Source organism: Harpia harpyja, chromosome 4, assembly GCF_026419915.1.
Source record: "Harpia harpyja isolate bHarHar1 chromosome 4, bHarHar1 primary haplotype, whole genome shotgun sequence".
NCBI classification, from domain to species: Eukaryota; Metazoa; Chordata; class Aves; order Accipitriformes; family Accipitridae; genus Harpia; species Harpia harpyja.
In genome coordinates this window covers 68,896,716-68,916,410 of record NC_068943.1, presented here as the reverse complement: position 1 = coordinate 68,916,410, position 19,695 = coordinate 68,896,716, and the positions used below count along the sequence as shown (strand labels likewise).

Genomic DNA, 19,695 nt, shown 5'->3' with positions numbered 1-19,695 from the left:
GTAGTCTGAATGTTATATACTTTCATGAGAAGAGAAGTGGTTTTTTACCTTTTGTTGATTTTACATGGATTGTGAGTGATACTTGTGTGCGTTAGGGAATCTTGTGTCTTTGGAGCATGATGGATTTGTTTTAAGAGCTAATATGGAAAATCAGGGCCAGGCCCAACAACAATCTTGATAACTTTTTGTAATGTGGAGCATCCATAAGTCTGGCTTAAGTTGATAATCTTCATGTTTACAGATGCTTTGCATTGCTCCGGCGGAACAAATCAGCCACTTGTGATCTTGCCTTCAGCAACCCACACAGCCAGCCACCGAAAGCATCCCAAGGCGGGAGGGCTCTGGGCTTGGTCCCGAGCTCCCGGGTCGGAGAGGTGGAAGTTGTCTCAGTGAGCAGGTGGCAGTGGATTAACAGTGTTGCTGTCACTTGCAAGGGGTTATTAGCTTCAGCATGGTGCTGAGCAGAGCCAGAAGGCTTCGTTCGAGCATGCTTGACTCTGTGTATCCCTCCCCAGAATGGTTCAGCGGGGCCATGGCTGCTGTATCTGAAAGGGTCCTCATGCTGCTGGCCTTTTAAAGCATCTGTGCTTAGGTTACTGTATAGATACGAGGAAGGTTTTAATATTTTGCATGTCTTAATTTGGGGGGATATGCAGGCAATCCTTGCTTTTTACTGGGATTAATAAGTCCTTTAAAAAATACTGTTGGTACAACAGGAAGCTTAGCTGCAATGGATAAATTCAGGAAGAAAATAATCTTTATTCTTAAGGGGTCATAGGCTTTGTAAGATGAAAGAGATAACTGTCGTGGTTTAACCCCAGCCAGCAACTAACTCACAAACCACGTGACCCGTTTCTCTTTATGCTACCCATAGAAAAATTTCTTCCCTTTGAGGTCATTTGCACCTCACTTTAAATTTCCTGAAAAGCTCATTTAAAACAGTCCCATATAGAAACCTATTTATGATCTTTCATTTCTGATGTAGGGATCCAACACCCAGAATGTCCCTTCCGGTCTGTGAGCCTTTACTGTCACATCGACTGTGTGATATAATCCCGTTATTTTATCAGATTCCATCTTAATCACTAGGTGTCCTGGACCTCATTATTCCTAAAAGGAAGTCGTTTCGAATTCCAGTAATGGTTTATCATTCTAAACATTGTGCTCTTTTTTCTCCCTGATATTTAGCCACAAATATATTTTTAAAGAGAAGTCACAAAATCACAGCTTTAGTTTTTGCCATGCTAAGTAATACTTGCTCTTTCAGCCTCCTGTCATGTCATGCTGGTAGCTTGTTCTTGGTTCCCATTCCAGTTAGCATTAGGCTTTCTGGTTTTGTCTGTGTGAAGGCTCACCAGTTACACATCAGCAGTGGTGTTATGTTTCCTTACCTCTACTGGAAACAATTCTCCTAATTCATCCTAATAATAAATTTGTTTGATTCAGGGTGACATCAAATGGTTAGTTATAACCATTTGTAGGTCAACAAATACGGTCAGATTCTCCTTCCTTTTCTTCTCCCATTTCTAACTGATAACCCTACAGCTCTTCAGTTAGAAAAGGCCTGTTTCCGGTCTTTGAGTATAAATGTTTGCATTTTTGTTGCTCCAACCCAAAACATGGTCCAGTTTCTTAGATAGTATTTTGATCATCTTCTGTATTGATGAAGATTCCCTACTTTGTAATCAGCTAATGTCATTAATCCAGTCCTAGCTCTTAATTCCTAAATTAGATTGAGAATTGTCCTAAAGACAACCCACAAGATCTTTAACTTATGCCTTTCCTCCAGCCTAATGTTCCCCTTTCAACACAGGCTGTGATCAGTCCCCCACTCCTCCTGTTTCCTCACCCATCTTAAAATTCCTGTGCTGTTATCCCTCCTTCCCTCCTAAACTAGTAATTTCTCAGGGTGAACCTGTTATCACTGAAGTGCTTTCTTGATTCAATTGTTCAGGCACAATTCTGCGAGGTATTGTCCAGCTGGTACAGGGTACCACTGCTGAGCATCCTCCAGTGTCATTACAGTGACGGGAGCAGAGAGCCCTCAGCATGTTTCAAAACGTTACTGATTTGGGCCATAATTCATTGTAAGGACCCCTCCTCAGCAGGATATCAGAGGTCTGCTCTTTCTTGCTATGTTGGCTCTAAGGAATTGACTTTTTACACTTTAACTGCAGATTTCATGGCTGTAGTCATAATGCAATCACCATTTAGTACTTTTCTCAATCCGTCTTTTCCAAAGGTACAGTGCAGTCTCTCCTGACTGTATTTCAAGCATAGATTTTCAAAGTCTCATGCAAAATACTTAAAAGCATTTCTAACATAATTTAAAAAATAAAAAACCAGCTTACAACTGTGCTATTAAGCATTTTTAAATTCTCTCACCTCTTCAGTTGACTTTAGGAGGTTTTTTTGGTTTTTTTTTAATAGCAGGCATGATATTAGGCAGGCTGCTGGTTTTGGTAGTTTTAACAAATTTTACAAGATAGCTATATAGATTTAAATACTATTTTGCTCCTCTGTTAAATCCAGGTGAAAGAACTAGCGTGGCAGTATCTATCCTTTTAGCATGCATTATTGTATTTGCTGTAATTTTGCATAATAAAAATGTTGCAAAACATCCGTAGTATTCGCTTTGCTTAAGTTTTGGCACATGGAGTATCTCACCAATGTGTCAACAATACTATACAAAACATGGGAAGAGGTCATCCCTGTTTAAACTTCCATCTATGTATTATTGGGTCAAAAGAGGCAGTAGTCTGTCAGTGGACAAAATTGTTCCTTTTTTTTTTCCTCTCTTTAATAGCTGTAGAATGTATGTTTAAAAAGAAAAGAGGTTGTTTTTCTTTTGTAGAAGTTTTCCTTCCCTAATAAAATTCAAAAGTCTGTTCATGTATTATTTAAAGTGTCTTCCAAGAATCCCAACTACCATACCGGTTGAAAGGATTAATATCATTTAAAGGAAAGAAATGGAAAATCTTTAAGGTCATTTCTTTTCATGACAAAGAAACTTAAAAAGCATGGCAGACAGGATCTTCAAAGGTTTTTAAAGTCCTGTCATCAGCTCCCAATCAATAGGAGTTAGATACCCAAATTAAGAGTTCAGTTCAAGTCTTCAAAGGTATTTGGGTGCTTAGCCTCCTTTTACCTTTCAGATCACTTCTAAGGATAAGGACTGAAAACATTTTGGTGTGATACTTTCATGTTGGGCACCTGGCTAATTTGTAGCACCCACTGATAATTAGCATAATGGCCACTTCTCTTGCGAGTTTGTTACTTGTTAGAATATGTGTAGAGTTGGTCTTGTTTATGAAATTGTTTTCCTTTGTGAAACAAATTTTGCTTTAAAGTTTTTTAAATACAGGAAAAAATCAGAAGTAAACTTTAAAAAGTGAACTAATAAAATAATGTTTGCAGAGGCTGATAATTTCAATGAATTTGCAGAACTGAGTCTGTATTCCCTAAGGACACAGATGAAAATGATTTATTTGTAACATGTCGTACACGCACTGTTCTAAGCTTTGACTTTCCCAGTCGATGCTTGCACATCTGCCTGTGCAGAATAAGGCTCCTGCCAGATAACTGAAGTTATTATCAATGTAAAAAATTAAAGACCATATATAAATGTATTCAAAATATGTTGCCTAGCATAGATTTTCCATGCACTATTAATATCTCTCAGAGTTTGCCAAGCCTCCACCTAAAGGGGGATCGCACTGGGAGCTGTGTGGTGCAGTCAGGACTACCCCTGCCTTTATTATTATGGGGTTTTTTAAGTATTTGTAAAAATCTTAGATGGTTCAGATCTGCTTGAAGTATTCCGTCTGATAGAGGTGCCTCGGGCATATACAGTGGAAGTGGCAGTGCCCCATGTTAACATGGAATTGCTGTTTGTTTACAGTCTTGAGTCACTGAATCCTTCCTGTCAAGCAGAAAGCATTCATTATAATGCAGGCACTTACTGTCTCCACAGCCCGCTCTTGAGTGACATCAAAACATAAGCTGGAATATTATTGTCATATGCCTTAGAGTTCATGAATGGGCCGTGTATCCCAAGGCCTTGGGCGCTGAGCGGCATGTTTGGTCTTTTGGAGGAGCAATCCTGCCTCTAGTCCAGCATTTGCATCTCTGAGACAGTTGTCACAGCTGCTCCTGGTAATGTTAACTGTCATGTTTTTTAGTGCAAATGCACCTCATCTGAATAGCTAGGCTGTGGTTACACTCCACATTTTATGGATTTTCTTTTTGTTCTTTATTAATCTGGCCTTTCTTTAGAGTTGGTGCTGAAAGCCAGTTATTGAGGCTGGGAAGTGGACAGGGCAGAGCAGACACATTTGCTTTCCTGCGTTTACGTCCAACTTGGGGCCCTTCATCACTCCAAAGAAAGAGCAGCCCCTGCTGCCCGCCCCATCAGCCCAGCTCCCAGTGCCAGGACTGGCCGCGGGATTCTCGCTCCTGCCACTGCACAGGGGCGGCTGCTGAGCGGGAGGAAATGAGTCTCAGCAGGCACAAATCTATTGCCTGTGTTTTTATTCTTTCCATTCCTTTCAAACGGAAAACAATCTGAGCAGTTTTGGAGGATGAGGGATATAAATCTGTCTCCTGCTATTTATACCGTGCTTGTCTCTATAGTGTCTAAATGCTTAAAGTATGTATTTGCTGCCTAACCTGAGGTGGTCTTAAAGCTGCTTGGGCTGTCAAGAGCAGGCGTGTCTCAGACCAGCAGTGGAGAGGAGACCCAGGAGATGTCCAAATCTCATTCTTACTGCCGCTCAGGCTGTGGCAGGTTGCCTGTTAGGCATGAGGCTGTTGGGGTGTTGTGCAGTGGGAGGGTGGTAGCATGGATCTCCCTGCTTGACACAGTGTCAAACGGTGACCCAGAGGAGTGACTTGCATCACTGCAATAAGCACCTGCTTTACTATTCAGTAGTACCGAAAGGGAGCATTTCATGTCCTGAGCCTCACAGACAGCACTGTGAGTGCTCTTCTTCTTTGGGTGGGTAGACAGCAGTGGATAAACTGTGTGGGTGTCTTTTGAATGAGGCCATAAAAAATGGGTCTGTCTGTTCTGGATGGATATTTTAATAAGCAAGTATCTTCCCTGTGCTTTTATTTGAATAATAAGATACCCCTTTTCTCTCTGATCTCTTTCAAACATGCTTCACTTTCATCACGTGCACCTACATATTATTCTTTATTCCCATATTCTACGTGGACATTCAAATAATATTAAAACCACTGATTCCTTGAAATACTTTTTAAACTGTTGTTGTTAGTCATTTTTGTATTGACTGAATTTTTCATCGGTAATATTGTTGGCAGCAGTCCATGTCTGCCTGGCTGGAGGCCAGTTTAAGCTCGGCAGGATGAGCCCTATTGTTCAGCAGACTTGGATTTTGTTAAACTCTCTAACAGAAATATGTGTCAGGAGATTTGCAGCTATAAATTGGATCGTGTCGGTGAGGTTGGGAAGTCGCTCAATACGAAATTGAACATTTCACCATGCCTGTTGCTAAATATGTTTATGCATGTTTCTTCCATGGGTTTCAAAAAAAAAGGAAAAAGAAGAAAAAAAAACTGAAAAAAGCTAGACCTGTTGAGCTCTGTCTTTACCTTATACAGCTGGTACTTTCTTTGATGTTGAGTGGTTGAAAAATGCAGCAAGGCTTGGTTTTGTGCATTGCAATGTTAAAAGCAAGTCTGTTTTCCCTTTTTTCTCTGTGTGTTACAGGCAGTCAGATGCCACCGCAGCCTCCTGGCAGCCAGTCAGAATCCAGCTCCCACCCTGCCTTGAGCCAGTCACCAATGCCACAGGACCGAGGTTTGTTAGGTGTTGGGGCTTTTTTAGTTGGTGCCAAATGCAGCCTTTATTTTAAGTTGCACATTAGCAATGTGAGATTTCCTGGTATTTCTTTTCTTTTCCCAGGGAAAATAATGACAGTTCCCATTGTAAAAGGCTCGGAGGGTTTCCTTCTCTGGGGAAAGAGCAACTGAATAGCAGGTTTTACCAAAATATAATTGGAAACAAGGCTTTCTCAAAATACAGTGAATGCCCAGGGTGTAGAGGCAGTTTGCTGTAAATACTTAAGTCATGTCCTAGAGAATTCAACTTTTTGTTGTCTATCTTAGAATTAAAATGTCTAGAAATAGTGGTAGCTACGAGCACTGCAGTTTTGCTACAGTTCTTAAAATTCTTATCTGCTGTTTTTGCATGGACACGATAGCTAGTCCTCTAGCCAGTTCTAGAACAAAAATATCTTTAAATATAAAGGGAAATCAACTATTTAGGTCAAATGGTTCAAAGATTTGGAAATCTTGCAAGGGAAAACCTTGCAGGCAACAGCACTTTTCTAAAAGAGTGCTTCCTAGCAAGTGCTCACAAAAATAAACAGAGGGGTTTTTTTCTTAATGTTACCATTTATAAACTTTAAGCCCTTTTCCTTTCGCCTTCCTCACTAGCTCATGGAAGATAGTTGTCACAGCTTTGTTGCATGGCCATACATAGGATCACCTGCTGTAAACTGGGCATCCTGTCCATGCGGTGGTTAACATGTGCCAGCGACAAGCTTGCAAAACAGACACATGGTAACTGTGATAAACATGGAGTTATTTATGAAATGCCCCTCCTAAAATGTCTTGCTACCAGAAATATTCCAAGTAGCACCATATGGGGATACCATAAATACTAGAAGTTTTCTCACAGTGAAACAAGTTGAACTCACAGAATGACAAATTTCTGGGATAGCATCCAGGAGGAACTAAGAGGACTCACAAAGAAGAGGAGAGAGTCTTAATTTTTGCTTTTTTTTCTGTGTTGGATGTCCCCTCCTCCAGGAATGCTGATTAATGAGAACATGAAACACAGAATTCCACACTCAACTCATTTGTTTTGTTTCCTTTTCAGTCATTCTTTATACACAGTTGTTAGTGCAGGGACTTATTTTCCCCTTAAAAATTTTTAGAATAATGTACATGCTTGGTGAAAAAAGAATGGCCTCACTACCCAGTAAAAATATATGATGCTTTGTGGGATGAATGTTAAAAAGCAGTGGGAATGGATCACATTGAGGCTTTGAAGACCCAAGCATCTCAAAGTTGTGTGCATTTCCTGGCACAACTGGGTCTTGGCACAAATTGTTACACTGCCCAGTAATAATTATTTCTGCATTGTGTGTTCTTCACCTAGCTTTTGGGGACGAGTTAGGTAGGTCTGACAGAGCTGGAAGGGTCAAACCTTTCCATTGCTGCTGTAGAACAGAACTGGGCGTCACTGTATGGTCAAGATAGGCAGAGGGGTATTCAAAAGTAAACCAGAGAAGACAGCTGCCATAACTGGGAAGTCAAAAAAAGTAAATAACAGTGAGAGAAATAAAATTTACAGATTGATTTAGTCTGGTTCTTCCTCTGTGCGGGGGGGGGGGGGTGGGTATTGTGGGTATGTTCTTAGAGAAAATGTGTTTGGGAATGTTGCAATTTTTGCACTCTTCATATGCAAAATCTGGTGTAATATGCATGATCCTTGTGACCCGGCTTGTACAAGAAGTCCATTCGTTTCATGCAGCAGATACGAAATTTGTAACTAGCTAGGTCATATTGATTTTGCAGAACATGTTCTCCAAAGCTTCTCTAAAGTCTGTGCTATACGCGCATAAACATGCGTGCATTCCCTTTTGCGCCCTATCATTGATTAGAGACTCCTTTGAAATGGAAAACTTCACCTTTTAAAAAGGCTGTTACTTTAGTTGATTCCTTTGCTTGCTTGAACTGGTTTCCACCGAACTTGAAGAAAGGAAGGAGGGGGAGTGATGGGGACTCAAAGGGAAGGTGCTTGTCATTTACTGATAAAAACCTGAGCAGAAAATCGTTGCTGCTAAGGACACCTGATCCATAGGCATCTGTTACAGTAATTTAAACTCTTGGCTTACTGATATACTTTCTCCCAAAAAAGAAAAGAAAGAAAAAAGAAAATGAAAACAAAAAACCCAGAGACCCTCAATAGGATAAGGTAATGTTGTTTGTTTTAGCACTTTGTATAACGTTTCTTTCCTTGTTTAGAGAGAGAATTGAATGAACAAAGACTACTAATCATTTCTTGAGCAGAATCCCCTGCTCTCAAAACTTGAAAAAAATGTTAATTACCAGATACTGTGAAGCTTGATTGACAGGTGGAGTCTGAGCTGTAGCACTTCTGGATGCTAAACCACTACCTTGAACCATTAAGTTTACACTTACTTTATTATGAAAGTATTTGATTATATTTTACCCCACTTTCCGTAGTTACTCAGCACCCAGCTAGGATTTTTATATTTGCCTACCTAAGACTATACAACCCCGGTCATACAGTGCAGCATGAAGCAATGAGCATATGTGTACATATACATTCTGTGTGTCGAAGGAGGGGAGTGGTAGCACACATGCGTATGCGTAGGAATTTCTTGGGGGATTGGATTTTTTGTGCTCTTCAGCTTGCTTTTTATAATAAGCATAAAAATGCTTACTTTTTAAAAATAATTTGAAAATTTTTCATGTCTTGCTCAAGCTGTAGGACATTTGTACTTGTGTCAGCGTAAATGGAGCGTGCTATTCTAGGCAGCCCACTTCTGTTCTTATCCCAGAATCAGTAACTGGCCAGTGTTGTTTGATGCCCAATCAATGAAACTTTTTCAGTTCTACCAACAGACATTCTCTACCAGGCAATAAGAAATTACATGTACTTTTATGTGCATAACCTAAGTCTCGGCTTACATGTCTTTGAAAGTACTGGGACTTGAAGTAAGTCCCAATGGACTGCAGGAGCTGGAGAGCTCTGGAGACAGAGGGAGCAGGCTATGCAGGACTGCGGTCAGAATTCTCTCAGAGAAGCAGGAGTGGCCATGGCCACTCACCTACACGTACATTTAACTGCGGCTGAATCCCAGCAATGACCATTACTTGGGGATACCACATGAAGATGTAGTCACAGCTAATTAAGCTAGTCATTGAAACTTGCTATGCTTTTGGGGGGAGGGGGGATGCATGTTTTGCTCTTTGTTTCTGATATACCTACTCCAGACTTTCCTTTACTATTATCAAAAGTAAGGTTTTGATTTTTCATGTTTATTGAAGTCAGAGCTTTTTATAAACTTCAGTTACATCAGCTCCCAGAGGTAGGGCAGCAGTGATACCACAGCTGTCATAACCATTTGGCAAATAATTGAGGTACACAGCCACTTGAGTTCCCTGTATTCAGTGGTATCTACTTACCTCATCTGTTGTTTGGGTTTTGGAAGCTGCACTTTGAGGATATGCTTAGTACCCAGAACTGCTCAGTGGGTTAGAAGTTATTTGTATGGATCAAATAGAAACCCAGCATATCCAAACTGACCCCCTAAATCAGTTTCCTGAAGCTGCAGCTTGAAAAAGAAGCCTTCCACCCTGGCCATTAGCTTATACTCCCACTCTTACTTTTGTAACCTAACAGAGATGTCTGTCTGTGTATATGAATACTCACCTATGCAAACACTAATAGGAGAATATGTATCACAATAATGTTGAAATAGGTACTTTGACCCCTGCAGAAATGAATAGTTCCTTACCTAATTTTGAAAAAGCTTAGAAAATTTACCTACTTTTAAGCAGTATTTTTCATGCTTATGCAGTTGGATATGTACATGTCAGGTTTCAGTCTTATATTAAAATAGTGAATGGGGAGCTCCTGAAAACCATTGAATTTAATGGAAACAGTTAATGACTTCACATTATTACTCTAGCATGCACTCTCATAATGGGGATACTTAAAGAAGCCTTATTTATTAGTGCAAATGTATATGGGTCAGAATTAATTTTTAAAAAATCTTTAATTGTTTTCCCCTTATAATTTTCACAGCGGTACGTAGTTAAATATTCATGATAATGCTGATGATATGCTAAAGGTCTGAAATAGATCTGGAGTCTCAAAATCAACACAGGTTATTTAACCCTTTTCATCTGATGCACCATTGGGGACTTGCTCAGTGAAATCCCAGAGTACTGGAATAATTAGAAGATAGTAATGAGGATTTAATTAGTCCTTGAGATATGCTGAAATAGGACCACTGAGAACTTTTCTGTTTGGACATGGATTGCAAGCAGAATTGATGCCGTTGCAGCTGCTGTGATGTGCTGGAAAATGTATTCCATTGCTGCAGGCAGTTTCATGGCACCATTCTGTGCCTGTCAGATCTATGTGGAAAGTGCCCGGAGTCAGCACCTCCAAAATTGTTGAATAGTAGCCTTCCTCTTCTCCGTCACCTCCTCCCAGTACCTTTTCTTTTTTCTTTAATGTCATTCTTTCCATTCTAGCTTTATTTCTTTCCATTGTTGACATGATCCAGCTTTTGAGGGTTGTTGTACAGTTGTATGCTCTATTAAAAACATATCACAGACAGGGACAGGGAGTAAGAAACGGCAGGCTTGTAGGAGTACAGGTGTTATACTAAGCAAAATTTGGATCTTTTTGACACAACTGCTTGTAAGCTTTATCCTCAGATCTAGTCCTTATTTAGTATTAGATCTTCACAGAAGTGGTATTTATCAGTAGCTGCAATGTAGTAAATTTAAATAGCTTTTTTGGCAGCCAAGATGTTATCCAGCAAGAGGTAGTAACAGATGGGATGTGATCAGGCATTTTGATGTTCTCTTTGTGCTTCCCTATAAACACTAAGTAGCAACTGAATTCCTGTAACTACAATTTCCTAATTTGCCCATTAGATTTCATATAGGTATTTTTCTTTCTTTTAACTGTTTTCTGGGCATGCTTATTTGTGCACACTCATCACATAAATTCCACAGAAAATTCATGTATTTTCTTCTAACAAAATATATATGTTTTTGCTTGCATGGAAGACACAGAATACCAATCGGGTGTTTTGCACCTACAATTCCTGATCAGATTTATGGCTTAATACTGACATTTGATGATAGAGATTCTTTTCCCTGAAATCTATTTTCTTCTTAAAAAAAGAAACTAGAAGGAAGAAAATAGATCAAAGAATTCTTACTGTAACAACAAAGATACTGTAGTTTGCTTTTAGGTCTTAAAAAGACTTTTTCCCTGAGAATATATCTTTTGCTCTTATTTGGGGATTTGGGATCTATTCAGAGCACTGAGGAGCGAGAGAATAAAATGATTCTTGTCATTAAAATTCTTCTGCTTGCCATGTTAACGATGACACCCCTTAAGGTTAAATCAGACTTGGTAATAAGTTTACTTGATGTAGACTGAAGTGTTTCAGGCTCTTAAAGAAAGATGCTTGAGACATGCACTGAGTGCAAAGCCACAGGTATGTTTGAGTGCCTCTTCTGCACATAGTATTCTCCAAGTGGGTCAGCACGGAGGAGTTGAGCTCCAGCTGGTACACAGGAACACCATGCCAGACTGGGAGGAAATCTTCATGCCCAGAAAACTGGGGTTAGAGGAATTGTGCCTCAACAGCCAGAAAAGTGCATCTTGTAAGGAGGAGAAGCAGGTTTTAGTTGAAACTGTCACACTGGCTGTGTAAGACATTTTTTTTTTCATCTCAAGTCACGTGAAGAAATAGGAACGTGATGCATAGGAACATACAGAGCTGATCTGTATGTGAAAGCAGAGCCATGTGCTAAACTTCTTTGGTAACTCAAAAAGTTACATTAGTTTCTCAATTTAGTGAGCACAAAATTTATCAAGTCTTTAAAAAGGATCAGGCTGTCATTGTTTTTTACCACTGTATTTTTAATTTGATTGTTAAAGTGGAAGTGAAGTGCACTGAAATGTAGTGTTGGTCTGATGAGCAGGTTTTTTAAGTGTATACACACTGTTTTTCTTTGCTATTTTAATTGCAATAGCACCCAAGACCCTCATTTTTCTACCTGTTTGTATTGTGCTAAATGATGTAGCAATGCACAGCAAAAAAGCTTGCAATATGTCTACTTTGATTAGTAATCAAGATCTTTGGGATAAAAGGTTACTGGTTTTCATTCTGAGCTGTGGAAGTGAATAGTTTTGTGTCTGTCTGTCTCTCAAGCATTGCAGGAAGACCTACTTTTCTTGCCTGAAAGTATTAGAAACTATGTTACTCTGCCAAACCAGGTTAATTCTTAAAGAAATCAGTTGCCCTTTCAGGATGGTGGTTTCAGACTATCTTTGGATTTCAGACATGTACCAGCCAGTCTCAGCTTTAGGTTGATCTGCTTAGTTATGGCCTACGCTAAATATACAGCAGTATTGGCCATCTGCAAGAAGAACCAGAGGAGGAAAGGATATGATTTACATGTGATAAGCCATGCTGGGAGAGAGCAAAACTGCAGAAGTAGGATTTGAAGTAGATAATAATATCTCTACAGTCAAAACCCAGAGTGAGGTCTCCCAAGTAAATTTTGTATACTAGCAGCTGGTCATTGCTTTCTTCTTGCTGATGTTAAATCTTGTTATAGTTGGGGATGAATCTTTATTTCATTTTTTAAACTAAATTGGGGATTTTCTTTTTGAAATTAGGGAGCAGAATTGAATTATTCTGAGAGAGTTTATATAGTTGCCAGCAGAGAGACTTCTCAATAGAAAAGTTTCCACTGACTTCATTAGGCAGCCATCAGATTCCCTGCCTCTGGGCTCAGGGAGCGAGATAAGCCACAAGCAGTCACTGATGAAGAACTTGACAAAGTGACAGTCGATGTTCCTGTCACCAGGCTCAATGTAAAGTTACTGGCTATAATCCCTGTCCCTGGGACAGCTTCCCATCATGGCCTATAAACTGGGAGCCGCCTGTGGTCTGCCTGTTCAACAGCACCATCATTTCCAGGACACTCAGCTCCCTCAGTACCTAAGTTAATCTTTTTATGAAGCTTCTCTAAAAGTAAAGAGCTTCTGATCTAAGACCCTTTATGGCTTTTTAAGTTAATATATAGGGCAGTGAGCTGAAATCTATATAATGTATATATTAACAGTTAACACTGGATAGTTCCTTCCATCCCAAAGGATCCCAAAAGGCTGCAGAATAAACACTCATCAGGGAACAGCTGCAAATCAGGGAAGGGAAAAATCAGTCAAATCATAAATCATGGTATAATAAGACCGAGACAAAGGCATTTTGGGACTGAGGACAACACACTGATTTTGTATTTTTGAAAAAATATTATTATTTATTTTACATGTGTGCAAGACAGAAAAGACACATTGTATGTATTAGTCTTGTCCACAAAATCCCTATATATCTTATGGTATTCAATATATCTACTTCACGAAAAGGAAGATCTGAGTTGATCCATGGAACCTTTGAACAGGAGTCTCCAGGGAGGGAAAATTTTTCAAACCTGAAATTTAGACCATTAAGCCTGCAGGCCTTGCACATTACACATTGAAAAATGCTGTTCCTTCTTTGCTCTCCTCCGTGATTTTCATAAGTATGCATGTTATTAAGGAAACTTGGACAAATGTTGATTGTATAAAGCAGATGGACTCCTCACATTTTTCATGTTGCTGCTCAGATTAATTCCAGCAGCCCAAGCTACCTACTGAAATTGAGCATTTGCTTTGGGGGCAATTGGGAGGGCAGGATGGGGTGCTTTTGTGCTGCAGTTCACTGTTATCCTGATTTTCCAAACACGATAGTAAAAATATCTTGTGTAAGGTATGTTACAGTAACAAATAGTGTAAAATGCTGGATGAACAATAGTTTTTTTGTTCTGTCTGTGCATCAGTATCTCCACAAATGTCCTTCCTTCTCTGCCCTCAGCATAGCACTTAAAATTTACATCAGAGGGCATTACGCAAGGTTTTCATTAGGAAAGGTTGGATATTTCTTCCCCAGCTACCATCTGGGTAATCTGTCTGATCCTTCCCCAGATTCTAATTTATCAATGATAGATTATATGAATTTCAAGGCTAGGCAGTAGCAGAGGGAGGTTTAGGGGTGGGAAAAATTTAAACATTATTGCATGCTATACATAGACCGGGTTTTGTAATATCAGAGAGAGAAGCAGAGGAGATTCAGCCAGTTAACCTAATAGCACAGCTGGTAAAACACTAGGGGGTCTGGGTTAAAACCTTAGCTAGGTCATTAGTTTCCATCTTCCCCAAAGCTATTCACATTTGAAGAGAAGCAGTCAGACAAATAAACAGTGAGAAGACTGTAAGATAGATATTACAGCATAATAAGAAAATACTTCTAAAGAAAAATAAAACCAGTCCAGCACTTCTTAAACAGAACATTGATCCTTTTGTGGTAAGGAGAAATACTGCAGTGATCTTTGCAGGAAGCTGCAGTTTTGCTGAGGTGATGTTTTCCCTAACTGCTGTTTCACATAAGCAAAGAAACATCCTTTGCTGAAAGGGTGTGAAGAAATGTGGTGGTTGTTCTACAGATATTAGCAGATGCCAATGTGAAAATAAATTGTCCAGGTACCAAAGGGAAACCATGTCACTGTTACTCTGGCCCAGAGAACTTCAGATGTTTTTAGTGGCACCATGATGGCCTTGGGGAAGATGACATGGTTTTATGTGGGCTGAAAAAAGAGCTCAATGTAGAAATTAGATTCTGCACCCCCCCCCCCCCCCGGTCGTTAATGGGGGAACAATAAAGAAATTTCTCCTAAAATCTCTTTGGGACTTTTTAAAAAAATAGATTGTGATTGGAGAAAGAAATGGATTTTTTTTTTTTTTTTTTTAGCTTTTTTATGAGTAAAAAACTTATTATCAAGAAGATTATTAGCCTTCTTGTTAGAAGCTAAAGAAAAAGCCTCTTAATTTGTCCTATGTCAGTGGTCTCAGTACATTTTTTTTAATGCTGCTACCCTTCAGCCGCCCAAGTTGCTTGTCAGCAGAAGTGTTCACTCAGTACCAGGGTTATTAGCAAAGATCTGGTATATTCAATACCAGAGTATTGCCCATGTCAGTGCTGCTGCTTGGGACACTACTAACAGGTTCATACCAGAGCCATCCAAAGATACTGTATTGGTGCAGAGCTGTAACTTAGCTGTGCTAAATATGGATTGGAATCTTGTTTGCCGTCTGTTTGTGAATGTATTTTATTTATTTGAATTTTTTTTTTAACCTGCCTATTAATTGGACAGGAATATTGAGAATTAGTATTTGCATCACCTAAATGAGGTTGACACTGCAAGCTGATCTACTCATGCTCACCAACCCATCACCTTCCAGTGTATATTACTAAGTCAGATGTTCCATGTATGACAAATGTAGGTTTCATATGTGCTGTCACCAGTCCAGCTGGGCACGTTTTAGTAAGGCTTGCTTCTGGAAAGTGAGAATAAGAGCTGAGGTATCTTGAATGTAAAGAAATCTTCTGCCTGCTTGCTCTAGAGGCCAGTTTTCTTATGCCACCTGCAGGGTTTCACCTGATTTACTTGGGTTGTATTCTGGTACATGGGTCAAACCTTCCCCAGTTTCTTCATTGCTGTTATTTGTTTAGACTTGTATAAAATTTTTGTCGTCTTAGATTTTTTCCAGTGTCTAAATCTCTCTCACCGTGTCCTTTTTAATGTGTATTTTAAGTAGCACCTTAGGGAGGTACCATGCCATTCTTTGCCAGTGACAGTAAGTAGTTTACGGCCAGGTAGCACTGGCCCCCCATAAGCAATGGCACAACAGTATTTTAATAGCTCCTACAGTCTGTAAGCCACTCACCTCCCGGTTTGACCACACCATTTGAAGATGTTTGTTCCAGTAGCATTGACAGTCTGTGCAGACAACCTGGTTGCATATTTAGGGTCCTGGTATCTCAGGCTTATGTGAGAGTAACCAACTCTTTCAATTACTAAAACACTTCATTAATGTGTGAATCTTGTCGTGTTGGATGTTTCCTTGCAGTGCTCTGAGGTGCTGACTGTGGACATGTTTAGCTGGGCAAAAACCCAGACATGGTTCACCAGTCCAAAGACTTCCTGAGCTGTCCTTGCCATCTGAGGCAGGTGGGCTAGGGAGAACGTCAGTCTAACTGTGATCTTCCTGAGCATCCTGCTGTGCTAGCAGGTTGCCAAATTTTATTATGTCCACTGTACAGAATATTGTTTTTCATTTGTTTAGCTTTACCCTGGCACTCCTGTCTCAGTGTTGTTTACCCACGGACGAGCTACATTTGGGAGTCGCTGCTTTAGATCTGTCTCAATTCTGTTGTATTCTCTGGTGAAACTCCTGAGATAGTGAATACAACCCAAATGGTTGTCTGAGGAAGGAAAGTCTGCCAAAAACTGTGTCATGGGTGTGCAAACATTTGCTCTTTTTTTCTCAAGGGTACTGGCCAGTGTCTTGCTAACATACCAAGCATTGGAAATTTGTGTGATTCTCCCCACACGCAAGTTCTTCCTTTATAGGTAGTGGAAAATATCTCTTTTCACATATTTAATTTTTTTGAGCTGATTTGTAAGTAGAGAATTTTACGTTATTTTTCTCAAATTATTTGATGATTAGTGAATGCATTTAATCTGTTTCTGCTTTTCTCTTTCCATGGTTTTCAGAGTAATAAGCCTGTCTGGCCCCTTCTTTAGCCTCTGCCCTTGAACGAGGGGAACTTCCTTATTCCTTACTCAGAAAGGTTCCTCAGTTGTTTTGGTCCCATGCTTTGTCACTAAGCATGCCTCTCTAGAAAGAGCAATAGCCTGATGTATTTTTTCTTACATAAGTTCTTTTTCACAAGGTATCGTCACAAGTTGTTTCTTTCCTCATTTTTTATTTATCAAATGTGTAATTTAATAATGATCTGCTGTTGGCATAAACACCAAAGTTTTCCTGAGCTTCAAATGAGGAAGTTCCACTTGTTTTCAGGTTTAATTCATTCATGAAAATTGATGCACTACTCCTGGTTAAATCAAAAGACCTCTCATTGACCGTGGGTTAAGTGTGTGCCAGTACAGTTGCTGTCCATCAGCTGACAGGCAATAACTTGTTACTTTGCAGTCACTTCCTTTGTGTTTGAGCTCCTGCTTTCCTGGAAAGTTTTTTTCATATTCAAGCCAAGACTTTAAAAAATCAAAAGAATCCATTTCAGATTTTACAACCACACCCAGCACATTCAGTGGGTGTTTTTCATGGTTAGTGCTAAGGAGATAGTATTCAACAAACAGATGATTTTGTATTCGTCAGTGTACAAATGTAATTAAGACAACCTTAGTGCATAATTTCCTGAAGCTTTAGTAGTTTACTGTTGTTTATCTGTTTTATTTATACATATGCATAAGGGAAAAACAAGATTTTAAATGTTTTTACAAAGGCATAATAAATGTTATTAGCTATATGATATATATTACCAGATGTTAGTACTGTATAGGACAACAGAAGCTTCATTTTTGTCTTTTCCTTTATCAAAGGAGCAGAAACACTTCTATCATAAGCATTACCATTTTATATTTTTTCTCTATATTTTGCTAAAAAGAAAGAAGAAAAATACATTGTTACCTGACCATTTTTAAACCTTGTATGTATGTTCTATTTGAACATGCAAACATATTTTATTATAGTTATGGTATGCTACTTGTTAATAGTATGTCACTGTTTCATTTAGAACTACAAAAATGCAAAGATAACTCTACAACTTTAAATTGGGTTTTAATAAAGACAACCATTCTTTAGGTACATAAGTGTAGTATAAAAAAATAACTGAAAAGGAAGAGAATACTTCTGGCAGGCTTGCTTTATTCAGCTGTTCCTGAAATAGCTTAGTTTGCCAAAATCCACTGAAGTGTTTTTTCAGTAAGTAATCTCTTGTTGTGATGGCAAGTAAAACATCATCTGTACCTCTTTTATCACTAATATTAAGGGAAGGGAGTAGATTTGTTCACTGATGAGCATGTTGCCATTGCAATTTTTAAAGTCTTAACTCATAGCTGTTTCCTAGCCGTTTATTTAAAAGACAGAAAACCCCACCTTGTTGTCACGGAGCTTGACATGTCACATGCAGTCTGGCTGTTTAATCACTCCACCGCCTTTACGCCAGTGCAGCTCTAATGTAATCCTACTTCCCTTCTTTACAAAAGCAAACTTTATCTTAGATCTAATTTTCTGGAAAGAAAATTTATTTCTTTTTGTATCAGTTATAAAATGAAGTTGAACACTAGGGAAAATACGTGTAAGTAAGGAAAAATGAATGTATGCCAGCTGCCTCCCTTTCATTTCTGATAAGATTTCTAAAATTGATGTTGTTTTCTCTTTATGATGCAAAAATGTTAACGTGTTGACCAGGAACCCCTTTTCTCTCTAAGACATCTGAGCTTTCTGCAAATACTTGAAACACTTCAAACTCATGCACTGATCTCTGAACATTCACTGGGCTCTCATGGAGGTAGATGAGGATAGACTCCTCTTTGTTGTAATAGAATCCAGATCGCAGTAAGGACCTGATCCTGACTTCTTCTCCACATCGCATTTATAGCTGAAATGAATCCTCTGCTCTCTGGAAGGAAGTCAGAGCGTGTCCTATTCTAAGGCCGTGCTTCAATGTACTGTGCAGACAATGATAGAAGATAAGACAACACAGATATTCTTCCTGAATTTCAGGCTTCCTTAATTCTTTACCTGTCCATGCTCAAGAGAAGATAGCAAAGCCAAGCTCATTTGAGAGGGATCTCACACCCTCTGGGATGATGAAATGTCAAAAGCTGTTAAGGAGTCTGTTCCGTTCTTGCGTTAATCAGCATCTCTGTAAACTAAGGCCAGAGCATGAGTTTGAGTAGTATCACACAGTTATCTCTGCTGTTGAATTACTGGTTCCCACAGCGTGGTTTTGGCCAATGCCTGTGAGCACTCCCTGAGCCACAGCCCAGGGCATGGATAAGGCAGCACAAGGGACGGCACACAGGAGTCATACAGATAAGACTACCAGGATTGAGTGGGAAGGTTTAGCTGGAGGGACAGGAGCGTGCTACACTGCTCTCCAGGCCAAGGAGTGGTCCTGGCTTGTTTTATTTATGACTGTACACATAGCCACACAGTCCACTGCACAGCATCAGAAATGGATTAGGAGAAGTTTCCTGAAGAAGAGGTCATTTGAGTGGAAGCATTTATTTCATTTATTACTCTAGTCCCTTCAGGAGCCTTTCTGACAACAGCAGAACTGGCTAAAACTGATGTTCTCTGTGTTCTCCATTAGACATTAGTCCATGTTTTCCGTTAGATTCAACAACCAGCAGTCCCTCTGCATCACTACTGGAAATCACTACAACCCGTACAAACGATAGTTTTTCAACGTGTTATCCATCCTTGTGGTGTTAAGAAAAGTACTGCCTGCGATAATAACTGGGATGAAAAACCTTCATCACAAGCACAATGTTTGGAAAGTTACCTCATATAGATTAAAAGGCCCACAGTGAACAGAAAACCCTCACTTCTGTACTAGATACAGGAGTAACTTTACAATCTTTATAATAAAAAACTTAGTATGACCCGTACAAAATTTTTCATTTAAATGGATCCCACGAGTGTGATACATATGGTGTATGTGTGTCAGGAATGCAAGCATTTATTTCATACAGACATGCGATTGTATTAGGTTTCTAAATTAGTTACAGCACTGTCATCAGAAGACATAGGCTTTGTAATAAGATTTGTGCGCAGAGGGGAACTATTCTAAAAATCGAGGGGTCCATTTCAAAATAAAGCTAAGTGGAGAAGGCCATATGAGCTTTCTTTTGCAGCAGTGTGGAGTTTTCCAACCAGTACAGACCAGTTTCCAAGCCTCAATTTTGTCCTCA

General features: G+C 39.4%; 1 protein-coding gene across 7 annotated transcripts in view; it reads left to right on the top strand.

Annotated features, from left to right (window-relative positions):
* The window catches only part of ARID1B (AT-rich interaction domain 1B), a 336,644-nt gene that overhangs the window by 244,921 nt on the left and 72,028 nt on the right, over window positions 1-19,695 (top strand). For 6 of the 7 annotated variants that reach the window (XM_052784649.1, XM_052784654.1, XM_052784652.1 and 3 more), the window contains one exon: window positions 5,732-5,821. The exons of the other annotated variant lie outside the window; for it this stretch is intronic. In XM_052784649.1, the coding sequence (XP_052640609.1) occupies window positions 5,732-5,821 (90 nt within the window). The remainder of the gene's footprint in view (window positions 1-5,731; window positions 5,822-19,695) is intronic. 7 annotated transcript variants of the gene reach the window in all.